The 15,813-nt window shown below is 40.9% G+C and overlaps 1 protein-coding gene across 3 annotated transcripts in view; it reads left to right on the top strand.

The window, feature by feature from the left end:
* The first annotated feature begins 12,541 nt into the window (after positions 1–12,541).
* The window catches only part of LOC133653630 (low-density lipoprotein receptor-related protein 1-like), a 221,021-nt gene continuing 217,749 nt past the window's right edge, over positions 12,542–15,813 (top strand). For 2 of the 3 annotated variants that reach the window (XM_062053126.1, XM_062053128.1), the window contains exon 1: positions 12,542–12,998. In XM_062053126.1, the coding sequence (XP_061909110.1) occupies positions 12,926–12,998 (73 nt within the window). In that variant the 5' untranslated portion in view covers positions 12,542–12,925. The remainder of the gene's footprint in view (positions 12,999–15,813) is intronic. The other variant, XM_062053125.1, reaches the window with a different exon arrangement.

The raw sequence follows: 15,813 nt of genomic DNA, 5'->3' as shown, positions 1-15,813 counted from the left end.
GCAGGTGGGAGGAAGCCGGGGTACCCAGAGGGAACCCACGCAGTCACGGGGAGAACATGCAAACTCCGCACAGAAAGATCCCGAGCCCGGGATTGAACTCAGGACCTTCGTATTGTGAGGCAGACGCACTAACCCCTGTTCCACCGTGCTGCCCATGCTGGATGTCATGTCATCCAAAGGTGCGTGAACAGTTAAGAAAGATCAGCCAATGATACATTTAAACAGAAACACAAGTCACAACTGGAAGACTAATGTATGTGGGTTTAGTTCATGAAATTAGTTTTTGTTTGGTCACCACAAGGTTCAAATGCATTGTTACTTGCATTACTGTGATTGCAACACCTTTGTTGTACATGTATTTTGCATTTCAGCAAAAAAGAAAAACAATCAACTTAGTTACTGAAACCCATTACTTCCAACACTAACACCATTGTTTTCACATTTTTCCAAGGCAAAGGATCACAGAGTCAATTAAAAAATTTTAAAAAAATCCTACTATAATAGTATTCTCACTTATTGCAAGAGACTGTTGCATCCTAATGAGAGCTATGCTGCTGCCTGTACTGACCAACTAAACAGCGTTTAGCCCAATATGGAGCTTTTTTGAGTCTCATATTATTGTCAACACGTGTGGAAAATCCAATTTCCTTATGATTCATGCACATACGTAGAGCCGAAATGGTTTTGCTTCTTTTACTGTAACTGACTCATTCTTCAGCCACTGACAGCATATACGGTATATATTACTTTGCCATGAGATCATAAACTGCACATCTGAATTGCAAAAAGGTCATTAAACCCCTTAGGCTGGCCAGTGGTGGGTCGTGTTTGGTAAATAAATATAACCATTAGGGTGTGTTGAGTCGACTGGGGGATAGACTTTGAGATACACTTTGAGGAACACTGTTTTACATTTATGTTTTTGGAAACCTTTTGTACCTCGAAACCATTTGAGAGCCATTCTAACTCAAGTTTGTGCTTGTTTATTATACCCCACATTAAATGTTACAATTTTACTGCTGTTATAGTCACTTTTGCACCATGTATAATCCAAAAAATATTACAAACAAGGCACACACTAGTTTTTGTGGAAAAAGCCACTGATTTCAGTGCTTGAAAACAGAATACTTCACCATACTATGTAACTTATGTCCTTCCAAAACAACTAATATTGTGGAAATGAATACATTTGGAATAGACGAATAGATGTGGTACATTGAATGTTTCTGTCTTGCCTCATGCATTTAGTAAGTAAACAAATGCAAGCAGTCACAAAAGTGTGTGTGTGTGAGTGTCGCCAACTTGGCGAAGTAATTTGAGCGTATCACTGCATACTGAAGCAAAATTAGTCTAGGGCCAGCTATGAATGGTAAAATAATCACTAAATGGCGGACATTTCTCTTTGAAAATAGGGAAAAGCTGCTGCTGATGTGTTTGACGGAACAGCAACTGGAAGGAGATAGCGTAGAACTCCACTCTTCAAGGCAAATGTTGTACATTATTATTACATCAAATTACAGAAGTACTGTAGTTGTTTGTAGTACATTTTCTAGTATTCTTTTTATACAATATTTCCTATATAACTTTTTTTTCTTTTTTCAGAAGGCATGTTTCATGTAAAATTGTGCTGTTTTGGGGGTCCAAGCACTAATTGTATAGATTTCAATTAGTTTCAATGTAAGACTTTGACTTGAGATACATGTGATTTGAGTAAAGAGCTCCGTCACAGAACCAATTCAAGCTTTTAAGTTGAGGTACTAGCGGACTAATATCTAATAACACAGATATTTGTCTTTAAATACATGTATAATATTTTTTAATTTTATTTTAAAAAAAATGGCATGCACTTAAAGAGCTTATCTGCTTGTCACAATTAAAAAACATTCCCAAACCTTTTTCTTGAAGGCCAAGAAGCAGGTGCAGAGAATGTATTATTTATCATTCTTTAGACTGAGACCCTGACGGCCAAAGGAAGCAATAGCATTTTAAAAATGCATTTTTTAAAGTAGTGGAAGCATAATAAACTGGGTGATGACACTGAAAAACTTCCAATGAAAAATATACATATAAAAAAAACACACACACAATGTGATCATGGAGGGATCCAGGCTGTAAATATTTTTTAATCTAAAACCGGCCTTGACACTGGTGCCATAGTCGTAACTGTGCGCGAGTGAAGTCATGTGAGGATGATATATCAAGATGAACCATTAAATCAGTGCTATCATGGTGTTGTATATTATCCTGGCCTTATAATTTCTTATCATGGATGCTATCAGAGTTAAATTGACTATTTACAAATTTCCACAATTACCTTTCAATCTACTTGGAAATAAATACATGCTCATCTCAGATCACATGGCTGTATTGTATATAAAAAGATGTGTGTATAGTATGAGCGTAAGTTGCTTGGCAACTAACTCCTATGACCCTTTTGCCTTGTCTTGCGTACCATGACTGATAAGCCCTCCAGTGAATAAACACATGCAACTGTTCATTCAGCCATCCAGAGCATTCTTTTTTACATTTGCATTATGCATCTGCAACTCTGAACCTTTGCAAAGAGAAGTGGAAGGACAGTCCTGCATGTTGATCTACACGCACAGGGATTCCATCTAGATTTCATCATGACCGTCTAGAAAGACGGGCGAGGCTCAGCAGAATTGATCATCTCTGTCTCTCTCTCTCTCTGTCGTCCTCTACCATTGCATGCATCCTCAATGCATTCTCAATGTCAAAACTTGATGCAATGCATTTGCATAAAAACAATATTATTCTGCAGGGCAATTATTCTCCACAGACGAATATTGACACTTTTTCAACAGCACCATTTGCAGACCGCAATGAGGTCACTCAAACGTGTTCACTCACCCCTGTTACTCTCGCCCTGTTTCAATCTATGCTATGTTTTGATACAAGCATTTAGCCAGATGGGCCTAGAGCTCCGCAACAGCTTAAGGACATTTTGGGAAGGGGTACACAGTCTACAGAAGGCCTGAGCGAGCCAACACATATATGTAGAGAATTTACTAGCAGTGAATAGCAGCACTTAACCCTTTTTACTGCAGTTGACATTGCAAAACCTTACAGACTTTCATAGTTCAATTGCATTTAGGTTTTAGTGAGGCTACTTAACAATATTGTGCTATAGACTATTTAAAAGTTGGAAAAATTTGACTTAATGCTATATCCAAGTAACAAACAAACGTGCGCATGTGTGATTGTATACTAAAATACACCAAGATTTAAAAATAAACAACACATCTATAGAGGGCCTAAGACCTGTGCAAGGTGCTATAGAGTCAAAGTATTGTTCAACTCAAGATCAAGATGTGGTCGAACAGCATCAACATAACACGCATAGGCAGTCGACTGAGGCCCCGAGATTTCCGGGGGCCCCGAAACATCTCATAGAAAACGACTAATGAGGTTTTCTTCTATGTTATTTATTTTTTTGTTTGTTTTGATTTGGGAAAATTAGAAAATTACATTTACACAGCATTTTTTCTCTATTTTGGACTGGTAGTAGTCGATCCACAGCGATCGTTCTGCCACACAATACCTCAATGCTAACGAGGGGAAATTAAACTTCAACGACTTTGACAGTAGGATTGCTTGTTTGCATTAAAACAGTTGTTTTTCTTACTACAATAGGGCAAAACTATCCTTGCCCAGGCACACCCTCTTGGTTTTGAAGTATAAATATTTGGAGTTTTGGCACCAGCCGCTGACCAATCTAAGTCTATGAGCATGAACTGATGAAGCTGACTCAGATGAGAGGCGAAACGTCTCCTACAACAAACCAAATAGTCCAGTTGCGATCGATTGAATGCCCTGAGATGACTCAAAGTGCTTTTACATTGATGAACCCATTATTGGGAGCATTACTGGGAGAAAGGTGGGTAAAGTGTCTTGCTCAAGGACACAACGGCATTGACAAGTATGGCGAAAGCTGGATTCGGACCGGAAACCGTCAAGTTTTTGGTCGGCCGCCATGCCAGCCACAGTGTCCATTTGAAAACACTTCATCTGTCATGATCGTTGGACTTGATTAAAATAAAGACAGACTTGTTGGAGCGATTTATGGGAAGTTTTTATAAAGATGAAGCGGAGTTACCCAAGTGGAGTGGAGAAGAGAAGACTTAAACTTCCTTTTTATTGTCATTCAAATTTGAACTTTACAGTACAGATAAGAACGAAATAGTGTTGCATTAGCTCGTTGTAGTGCAGGATAAAAGAGCAATAAGGTGCAGATATAAATAAATAAAGTACCAATGATTGTCACACACACACTAGGTGTGGCGAAATTATTCTCTGCATTTGACCCATCACCCTTGATCACCCCCTGGGAGGTGAGGGGAGCAGTGAGCAGCAGCGGTGGCCGTGCCCGGGAATCATTTTTGGTGATTCAACCCCCAATTCCAACCCCTTTATGCTGAGTGCCAAGCAGGGAGGTAACGGGTCCCATTTTTATCGTCTTTGGTATGACTCGGCCGGGGTTTTTGAACTCACAACCTACCGATCTCAGGGCGGACACTCTAACCACTAGGCCACTGAGTAGGTGTAGATATAGATTACTGTACAGATATGTATATTGCACTTTTGTGTTATATTGTTTTTATATTCCAGTGAGTTAATCCGTTTTTGGGGGGAATTGAGGGGATTATTATGATGCGTTCAAGAGTCTTATGGCCTGAGGGAAGAAGCTGTTACAGAACCTGGAGGTTCTGCTACTGAGGCTGCGGAACCTCTTTCTAGAGTCCAGCAGTGAAAACAGTCCTTGGTGGGGGTGGGAGGAGTCTCTGCAGATTTTCTGAGCCCTGGTCAGGCAGCGGCTTTTTGCGATCTCCTGGATAGGAGGAAGAGGAGTCCTGATGATCTTTTCCGCTGTCCTCACCACTCTCTGCAGAGACTTCCAGTCTGAGGCACTGCAGGCTCCAGTCCAGACAGAGATGCTGTTGGTCAGCAGGCTCTCTATAGTGCCTCTGTAGAATGTGGTGAGAATGGGGGGAGGGGGCTGTGCTCTTTTCATCCGACGCAAAAAGTGCATGCGCTGCTGAGCTCTTTTTACAAGGGCTCCGGTTTGTAGGGACCCGGTCATATTGTCAGTTACCTGCACCCCCAGGAACTTGGTGCTGCTCACGATCTCCACTGCTCTGCCGTTGATGAAGAGTGGAGCATGGCTGGACAGGTGCCTCCTGAAGTCGACGATGATCTCTTTGGTCTTGTCGACGTTCAGGACCAGGTTGTTGGTTCTGCACCAGTTAACCAGATCTTTCACCTCAAGAAGGTGAGAAGACAACCGTTTTTATTATACCCAACATGTCAACATGTTCTCAGTGACACAGAATGTATGTAATCAACACAGCAAGCTTTTATCACAAATATGTGAGTATTAAAGTGCTCCAAAAGGTAAACTATTGTTAACTATTGTACCCGAGAGTATGGTAATATGTAGTGCAAGCTCAGCAGGTCGGAACTCCAGAGGGACATGTCTTGTTCAAATACGGCCACTATCGAGATATCTTTTTTTTCCACCAGTCACACACTTCTGGTCTTCACAATAGTAGCGCTAAGAGTCACATTCGGTCTAACTGCTCTAACAAAAGAATGATCTCAGAAAAATGGCTCACGTTTTATCACATACTGATTAATAACTTCCTATGAGTTACAGAAAAATCGTTGATATCAGTGATACTCATTGCGTGGCGGGCATGGTAGTTTCTAGGGCTGTCTTCGACTAAGGATTTTAATGGTCGAATCTGATTTGTTAGTTTTTGCCCATAGTCGACGATCGAAAAAAACTGTATATACTGACTGGTCACTATAAGTGTCACTAACATAACATGGATGTGCTCTTGCACGAATATATGTGAATATTCCAAAGTTTTAATATATTTAAAATAGGAATATACTCTTTCATTTGACTGAACAAAAAAAAAGATCTCATTTGTGACCTTTTCCACATTAAAAAAAGGCTACATCACAGTTTGAGACCTACTCAGCTCTGGCGCATAGTACCAAGAATACATCAAACTTGACTAAATAGTGGAAATATAAGTTGTGAAAAAGTTTCCATATGTAAACAAGCAGAAGGATAATTTACTTTGCAAAAAAAAAAAAGGTGGCATTCGGCCGGCCAGAGGTGCATGATGGCATGGCGAGCTTTGTGTCTGACAGCAACACGTCCCGACAATCTTCAATAGTGCATGTACAAAGATCCTCCTAACAATATTAGACAAATATTCTTATGTGCAGACAAATAGATTTATTAGAGTAGGAGATTTTGGAGGCTAAACATGGCCAGCTGTCTAATTCAGACCTGTGACGTCACACCAGGAAGCATCGAAGAAAAGGCTGAAAGTGACAGCTGAAACTTGTGAGCAAATAGTAGTTATTTCTCACTCTCTAAAAGAGTGGTCTTCAACAGGGGGTCTGTGACCCCCAAGGGGTCCACAAAGGTACTGCAGGGGGGGCCGTGAAATATTTGATAGATTTTTTTAAATACATTTTTTAATATGTTCGTCCGCAATTTCACCACAAATGTAAATGTCTTTTAATACACATAAAAATGAACATGGACATACACTGTCACATAGTTGAATGTGAATAAATAATAACATATAACATGAAAAAAACAATTATATTATTATATTCATGTTAGCATTTAAGATAGCTTGCAATTAGCTCTCAGGTTGCCAGCTAACAATTAGCGCTCTGGTTGTCAGCCAGCGATGATCTACCTACTTGTCAGCTAGCAATTGTCACGTTAGTTGCCAGCTAGCAATTAGCGCACCACTTGCCAGCTAACGATTATTGCGCTAGTTGCCAGCCAGTGATTGGCACTCTAGTTGTCAGCTAGCGATTGGCATGTTAGTTGCCAGTTAACCATTAGTGCGGTAGTTGTCAGCTAACGATTAGCATTATAGTTGTCAGCTAGCGATTAGTGAACTAGTTGGCAGCTAGCGATTATCTCCCTACTTGTCAGCTAGCGATTGGCATGTTAGTTGCCAGCTAGCAATTAGCGCACCACTTGCCAGCTCGCGATTAATGCGCTAGTTGCCAGCCAGTGATTGGTGCTGTAGTTGTCAGCTAGCGATTGGCATGATTTTGCCAGTTAGCGATGAGTGTGCTAGTTGTCAGCTAGCGATTAGCATTATAGTTGCCAGTTAACCATTAGTGCGGTAGTTGTCAGCTAACGATTAGCATTATAGTTGTCAGCTAGCGATTATCTCCCTACTTGTCAGCTAGCGATTGGCATGTTAGTTGCCAGCTAGCAATTCGCACTACTTGCCAGCTTGCGATTAATGCGCTAGTTGCCAGCCAGTGATTGGTGCTGTAGTTGTCAGCTAGCGATTGGCATGATTTTGCCAGTTAGCGATTAGTGCACTAGTTGCCAGCCAGTCTTTGAAAGTTAAAGTTAAAGTACCAATGACTGTCACACACACACTAGGTGTGGTGAAATGATCCTCTGCATTTGACCCATCCCCTTGATCATCCCCTGGGAGGTGAGGGGAGCAGTAAGCAGTAGCGGTGACCACGCCCGGGAATCATTTTTGGTGATTTATGCATGGTAGTTTCCAGCTAGTAATTAGCACACTAGTTGCCAGTTGGCTATTAGAGATATTTGCCAGTAGTGTTATTATTTGAATATCGTTGGTATTGCAGAAAAACAAAGTACCTTTAGGACCATTTGAATATAAAATACAATCATAATTTAATGCAAAATATATAAGTAGAGGATCCCCACTTCTTCTCTCCATCACTTTGGGGGTCCTTAGCCCGGAAACTGTTGAACACCCCTGCCCTAAAAGCCATTTGTCTGTGCATAATAATATTCCATCCATCCATTTTCTACCGGTTGTCCCTTTAATATTATATTTCTAACACCCATCCACCCATTTTCTACCACTTGTCCCTCTCAGGGTTGCGGGGGGTGCTGGAGCCTATCCCAGCTGCATTCGGGCAGAAGGCGGGGTACACCCTGGACAAGTCGCCACCTCATCACAGGGCCAACACAGATAGACAGACAACATTCACACTCACATTCACACACTAGGACCAATTTAGTGTTGCCAATCAATTTATCCACAGGTGCATGTCTTTGGAGGTGGGAGGAAGCCGGAGTACCTGGAGAGAACCCACGCAACATGCTAAATTACAATGTTTTTGTTATGTGGAGGACCCCCTTGACTGTGTTTCTCTTGGGCCCCCCAGTGACTACATATGCCCCTGATAACATGACTCCTGCTGCTCTCCGCCGATCCAAGCTGCTGTGAAAATGTCAAGTTGATCTGTGCTTGGGTGATGGGGAACTTAGTACCAGGTTCTTGAGTATGGGGGAGGGTTTGCAGAGGTGGGTTGGGAGGGTGATGGTGGGGGAGGACTTTGGGGAGAACACAGCCTGCTGCCGCTGCATGCTCGGCATTCCTCAGGTGTTGTCAGCAGAGCTCGCTCGGTAATTACCTCGCTCTAGAAACACGCAGCCAACCACACTTTACTGGCAAACCGAAGGGGGCGGAGGGGAACGTGAGGCGGGTGCTAGTCAATATATAATTAGATTTAGGCATAATGTGAAGCAGATTGATTCTTTTTTAAAAGAATGAGCGTGCCAGAGTGGTATCTGTTGAGTAATGACTCAAATAAGTGCATGTGGTGCAGCTCCAGATGCAGATTGTGGCCGAGAGTCAAGAGCTTGATTTATGCTGCAATCCATCCACGGTATGGGCAGCTTGGCTAACGAGCAGACTGGTAAAGATAGTGGTCAGACAACTCATCAGCCCTATGTTGATTTGAATCATACATTCTCGGCCAGATGCCATCACTTTCATCGTTGACACTACAGTTCCAGAAGAAGAAGAAGAAGAAGAAGAAGAGGAAGAAGAAGCAGGTTCTTCCTGTCTGGGAATGCTTCTCTCCACTCTCCCCACCCCCCTTTCTTGGCCGGCTAAAGGCGGAGGGATTGTGTGCAGATGTGACTGGAGCGAGGCCAGCCCCTCTGCCCTGGGAGAACATGTGGTCTGGGAGTGTTTACGCTGGCGCTCTTTCAAGCCGTCTCACACACTGCATGCTGGCGTCGGCCTCCACATGACAATGGGGGGGCACTTTCAGATTGAGGTGACACCAGTGCTTGTTTACTCACCGTGTTGACACGTAGGATCAACAACAGAATACCGTGACCCTCGCTGACCCTTAAATCTGGCATAATAATGTTACTTGAAACCCTACTTGTGTTATATTGCGGCGTTCTACAAATATCGCACACTCTGGCATTCTCTTTCTCCCCGCAGATTCTGCACATACTTTACATTCTCCTTTGTGATTCGTGTTCTATGTAAAGAAATGTTCGCTCTCCAAACCAGTGAGCGGACCTTCTTGTCTGTATGTGTCAAATGCATTACATAGTATCTGTTGTTTTTGTAGCCACCACTAAATGCTAGCGGCAACCAGAGCCACGTTCTGCAGTAAAAAAAATCCTTTCTATTATCACCAAAGACATGCAAAAAATTATCCTTTCAAACAAGTGGCTCATTCATTCAAATGCAATAAGAACTCATCAACATGAAATTGTATTTTGTGCTTGTGTTTAAAAAGAACTGACATCCTTCATTCATGTAAGTATTCAGTGCCCCCTGCAGGTTTAGATTTGTGGAGATGGAAAACTAATACACACTGGTGCATATGAGAATATTCTGATACAATAAGTAAATTGGTTACACTTGTATAGCTTTGACACTATTTCCACATTCACCCATACCTTCACACACTGATGGCAGGCGCTGCCATGCAGGGCTAACCACGATCCATCAGGAGCAAGGGTGAAGTATCTTGCTCAAGGACACAACAGACGTGACTAGGTCAGTAGAAGCTGGGGATCGAACCAGGAACCCCCAGGTTGCTGGCTCAGCCTCTCTCCCAACTGCGCCACGCCGTCCATAAATATTTGTTAGAGACTATCCTAAATGTGTTTTCTAATGGGCAGTTTGTACACCCTCCACAATAGTACACCTCCAGGCAACTTCAACCCTAAACTAACGCCCTCCCCGGATTGTAGATACTTTTTCTTATGCCTTCTGATCTCCCCCCCCCCCTCTCTCTCTCTCTCTCTCTCTCTCTCCCTCTCTCTCCACTACTTGCTGTACATATCCTACCAAGTCAAACCCACACTGTTTCAATATCCATTTCTCTGTTCTCAATTGTTGATGACTGATGATAACAACCAAACCTACACCCCCCCCCCTCCATTGTAAATAATTCAATGTATATACCCTGATGATTATCTTGTGTGATTACTGTATTATGATAGTATATATCTGATAGTATATATCTGTATCATGAATCAATTTAAGTGGACCCCGACTTAAACAAGTTGAAAAACTTATTTGGGTGTTACCATTTAGTGGTCAATTGTACGGAATATGTACTTCACTGTGCAACCTACTAATAAAAGTCTCAATCAATCAATCAATTAATTTAGTATACAAGTCTTTGCAAGTCCAAAATCTAGCAGAGACTGTTTATTACACACATTAATTAGTGACTTAAGGGGCAAACTCCAACTTAAATTGTGTCTTGTTTTGCAACAATGCATGATAAAATATATTCACTCAGGAAAATTAGGTTTGCTTTTGAGACATAACACACATATTGTACTAAAACATTCCATACTATTGCATTAGACATACTTTATGCAGCTGCGTATAAGGGGAAAAGTCTGATTTCCAACTAGTTGACTGTTCGTTTAAAAACATTATTTTATTGAAATGCTTGCAGAGGGAGGCTTTATCCCAAAGTTGTTATGTTATGCATCACTTTTAAAAGCAGGGGGTTCCAACCAGTAGCTCGTGAGCTACATGATGCAACACGATGCATGTATTTATTGACAAATTCAACATTATTTTCTGACAAAATAGCATAAAAACAATCACCGCTTTGTTTGAGTGGAGCTCTGCTTCCTAATTAAAGCACAATTTAAATATTGCCAGTCATATATATAATACCAAAACTAACCTTTTTAAACTAGCTTTTACTATTTGTTGCTTTTCTTTTATTCAAATCCTAGTTGTTTTCTGTTTTTAAGTTAGTGACAGATATTGTTTTGTATTTATTGATTGTTGTATCTTGTATTAAGTTAATTTTTATTGCTTATTGTAAAATTAATTGTTTCGGAGTGACAATGCACTAACAGGTATATCACTAAATTTATTAGTCTTTTCCAAATGCATTAATTTATACAATATGTTTTGGGAGGACTAATAAAATGTTATACACAAATGGTGAATCCTGTTTCCAGAAACCCAAAGCACTGACTTTTTCATGAAAACTACAAAATGTGTGCCATATTTGTAATATTTTTGTATTGTAAATGATTGTAAAGTGTCTGAAGTTTTAGGAATGCCTTATAATTCTTATTGTTGTTATTATTTTTTTCAAATGTATTATTTTTATTATTATACAACACACAATAATTTATTTTTATCATATTATCTCAAATAGTGATAAAAAAAAACTTGAGTAGAAATATACGGAGCCCCTAAAGGGACATGGGGATTTTTTTTTTAGACATGTATCTCGACTATCTCGTGCGCACGAGAAAATTTTTATTAAAAAAAAAAAAAAAAAAAAAAAAAAAAACATTTTTTTTATTTTTTTATAAAAAGTTTCTCGTGCGCAAAAGAAACTTTCTCGTAACTTTCTCGTGCGCACGAGATAGTTTCTCGTGCGCACGAGATACATGTCTAAAAAAAAAAAAATCCCCATGTCCCTTTAGGGGCTCCGTAGAAATAAAAGGCACACTGAAACTATAAAATGCAGATGAACAAACGTTTTAATACAAAATGTGGATTCGTTCATTGTCTGGCAAAACAAGAGCATTCCTTTTGTTTGGGTTGAAATTGCAATGAAAACGAAAATATCTCGGACATGTTTGTTTGGTAAAAGTAGCTCTCATAAGAAAAAAAGGTCAAAGTGTACCCAGTAAACGGACTCGTTCGGAACGTTGACGTCTTTACCACTAGAGGGCGGCATTTGTCATGAATAGCAACGGTTCTACTTTCAATTACCTTCTCTTCTGACTTTGTAATTTGCAGTGAGTGTGCAAAAGTATCACATACCATTGAAAATGACTTTTTTTCTTCTAATTTTTAAAGAAGAGTATTACAAAATGAACTGTCTTTCTTCATTTTTAAAGAACATTATTATATAAAAAAAAAAAACATCTTTTCCAACCTGTTCAAAAGTTGTGATTCCTTACAAATATCCATTTTGACTACAAACCACGTCTTGTGAAGGCCAACATGGCGGTGCCCCCTGCCAAGTCCTCACTACCACCCCCACGCAGGGCTAAAGAAAAAACAAAAACGCATGAAATAAGAGGGAAAAAAGGGAGGTGTGTTGGCGCATGCGCAGACGCCACCCGCCGCTCAGTTATCCCGTTTTTTTTGTTTTTTTTAGTGTAGAATCAAGCTCGTTACGTCACGGTGACTGGAGCTGGACATTTACCATCCACTCATGCGGTCGCACGTTTGAGGAGACAATTGGGTGCTCCTGGGGAGAAAAACGCGTTTTATATTGGATTTTTTTTTTTAAACCCTCATTTTATTTGAGTTCGGCACGGAGCCGGCGTTTTAATGTGTGTGTGTGTATGTAAGCTAGTGGTGGTGTTCTGAGAGGCATCATGGATGAATGCTGAGCACCATTTAGAATATTTACATGACGCTGCTGCAGCGCCTTGTCTAACCTCACCGGCTTCTCCCCCTTCCTATATATATATATATTTATAAAAAAAGGGACGTTAGGGGACTAAGGGTGCAGCCGAACACCGGAATCATTGGAGCTAGGGTTCGGATGAGGCGCTCGATCGGACTACTTTGGGCTTAGAGATCCGAGCCAAGTTCCCCCTCTGCCGTCGGGCATTGCTCAGGAGATGGCGATGAGCTTGCTCTATGTGGGATTTCTACTCAGCCTGGGGGTCATCTCTCCGAACGGTGCAGCCGTAGGTAAGACGCCTGTTGGCTCCTGGTACTTTTATTTTTGTGCACGCAGCTAGCATCTATCCCACACAGGCCTGGGTAACAACAAAGCAGCATGCAACCTCCTTAGAATGCTAGGCTCATTATTGCAAAAACAAGCTGAGCATTGGAAGATTTTGGCCTCGATGTGGTTTTACAACACACACACACACACACACACACACACACACACACACACACATATAAGGCCCTGCCTTGTAAGGCAAAGCAGACTGGAAGTGATTCACAATTTTTTTTTTTACTACTCATCAATCCCTTGCTTGCATGGCTTCCTTAGGTATGATGGCGCTTCCTTGGGTCGAGGTGCCACTCTGACAGCCCAGTGTGCAAATAAAAATAAGCCTCTCTAATGACCCCCCGATTCTTGATTGGACTAATGAGATATTAACTGCACCATTGCACACACTGGCAATGCATGCCTCATTGACCTGTTGATCTGTCATCTTGCAGGCATGAAAATAATGCAATTAGGTTTTAAGTTGTTTTTCTTTCTTGTTTTTTAAAAAAAATTTTTTTTACAGTGGTAGCCGTGTAACCACACATACCTTAAGGCAGTGTTGTTTAACCCTTTCTGAGCCAAGGCACATTTTTTTCATTGAAAAAATCTGGAGGCACACCACTAGCAGAAAACATTAAAAAATGAAACTCAGCAGCTGATATTGACAGTAAAAAGTAATTCTCCTAATTGTAGGATATGAATTCAAACCATAACCAAGCATGCATCACTATAGCTCTTGTCTCAAAGTAGGTGTAATGTCACCTTTGTTTTTTTGGTGTTTTCCTGTGTGTAGTGTTTTAGTTCTTGTCTTACGCTCCTATTTTGGTGGCTTTTCCTGTTTTGTTGGTATTTTCCTGTAGCAGTTTCATGTCTTCCTTGAAGGCTTTCCCCGCACCGGCTTTGTTTTCGCAATCAAGACTATTTAAGTTGTGCGGACGTTATCCTTCTTTGTGGGGACATTGTTGATTGTCATGTCATGTACGGATGTACTTTGTGGATGCCGTTTGCTGCTCCCACATGCTGTAAGTCTTTGCTGTCGTCCAGCATTCTGTTTTTGCTTACTTTGCAGCCAGTTTAGTTTTAGTTTCGTTTTGCATAGCCATCCCTAAGCTTCAATGCCTTTTCTTAGCGGCACTCGTCTTTTGTTTAATTTTGGTTTAAATGTTAGATACCTTTTTACCTGCACGCTGCCTCCCGCACATTGTGATCACGACAAACCATGTTCCGACATCTACAAAGGAATTAGCTACCTGCTGCCACCTACTGATAAGGAAGAGTATTACACGGTTACTCTGCCGGGCTCTAGACAGTACAGACACTCAACAACGGCACATTTGCGGATTATAATTACTGGTTTGCAAAAAATATTTTTAACCCAATTAGGTGAAATGACATAATCTCCCACGGCACACCAGACAAGATCTCCCGGTACACTAGTGTGCCGCGGCACAGTGGTTGAAAAACACTGCCTTAAGGCTATGTCTACACGAAGCCGGATAACCCCTTAAACGAATAATTATTTAGCCTAAGCCCCGTTTCAGCCACACTAAACCAGCGTTTAAGGTTCCCCTCCTCGGACAAATTACATGGGTAAGTGCGCCGTGTATTTCTTGAATCTCCGGCCCTTAGCTTTGTATGGACTCATTGATTGTTTACAAACTGAGTTCGGAGAGGAAGTGACGCCAGAAAGACCACGCCCACACAGGAAGTGACATCAGAAAGAACGCGACACAAACATATTGCTGGGTAATGTGACCAAATAGCTACATTTTTGTTTCATCTGACCACAGAACTTTCCTCCAGAAAGTCTTATCTTTGTCCATGTGATCAGCAGCAAAGTTTAGGCGAGCCTTAAGGTGTCACTTCTGGAGCAAGGGCTTCCTTCTTGCAGGGTAGCCTCTCAGTCCATGGCGATGCAAAACACGCTTGCCTGTGGACACCTTCCAGTTCATTGCAGACCTGCTTTTTGGTTGTTCTTGGTTGACTCTGAATCATCCTAACAATTTTCTTTAAACAACAGGTGATCGCTTGCGTATTCTTCCTGATCGTGGCAGTGACAAAACTGTGCCATGCACTTTATACTTACGAACAATTGTCTGCGCATTTGCTCTTGGGACCTTAAGCTGCTTTGAAATGGCTCCAAGTGACTTTCCTGACTTGTTCAAGTCAATAATAAGTTTTTTTCAAATCTGTGCTGAGTTCCTTTGACTTTCCCATTGTCACGTTTGTAACCGAGTCTAATGACTGCATCACATGAGCCCTATTTAAATGGGCTCAGAGAAGTCAACAGGTGTTGTCAATCATAATCACTCACATGAAGTTAAGAGGCCATGCCATGAAGCTAATTTGATTTGATTGTAACATTTCTACATCACCAAAATTGATAATGTATGTTGTGTATGTATACTTTTGACCCAGCAGATTTGGTCACATTTTCAGTAGACCCATAATAAATTCATAAAAGAACCACTCTTCATGAATGTTTTTTGTGACAAACAAGTATGTACTCCAATCACTCTATCACAAAAAAATAAGAGTTGTAGAAATTATTGTAAACTCAAGACAGCCATGACATAATGTCCTTCACAAGTGTATGTAAACTTTTGACCATGACTGTACACCCATTCATACATTAAATTACTTGCATTTACTTTCACGTAAAAAACACTCATTTTCAAGGTGTTGCAACTTTTATTTTGTAGTAGTAGCAGTGACTTCCAGCCGATAAACTTCCTTTATTTTCACTTTATCGAAGTGCGCGTGCAAGTGAAGTCAAGGCCACAT

Source organism: Entelurus aequoreus, linkage group LG07, assembly GCF_033978785.1.
Source record: "Entelurus aequoreus isolate RoL-2023_Sb linkage group LG07, RoL_Eaeq_v1.1, whole genome shotgun sequence".
In the NCBI taxonomy this organism is placed as follows: domain Eukaryota; kingdom Metazoa; phylum Chordata; class Actinopteri; order Syngnathiformes; family Syngnathidae; genus Entelurus; species Entelurus aequoreus.
Note: the sequence above shows the minus strand (reverse complement) of the source record. Positions and strands in the feature narration are given on the sequence as shown.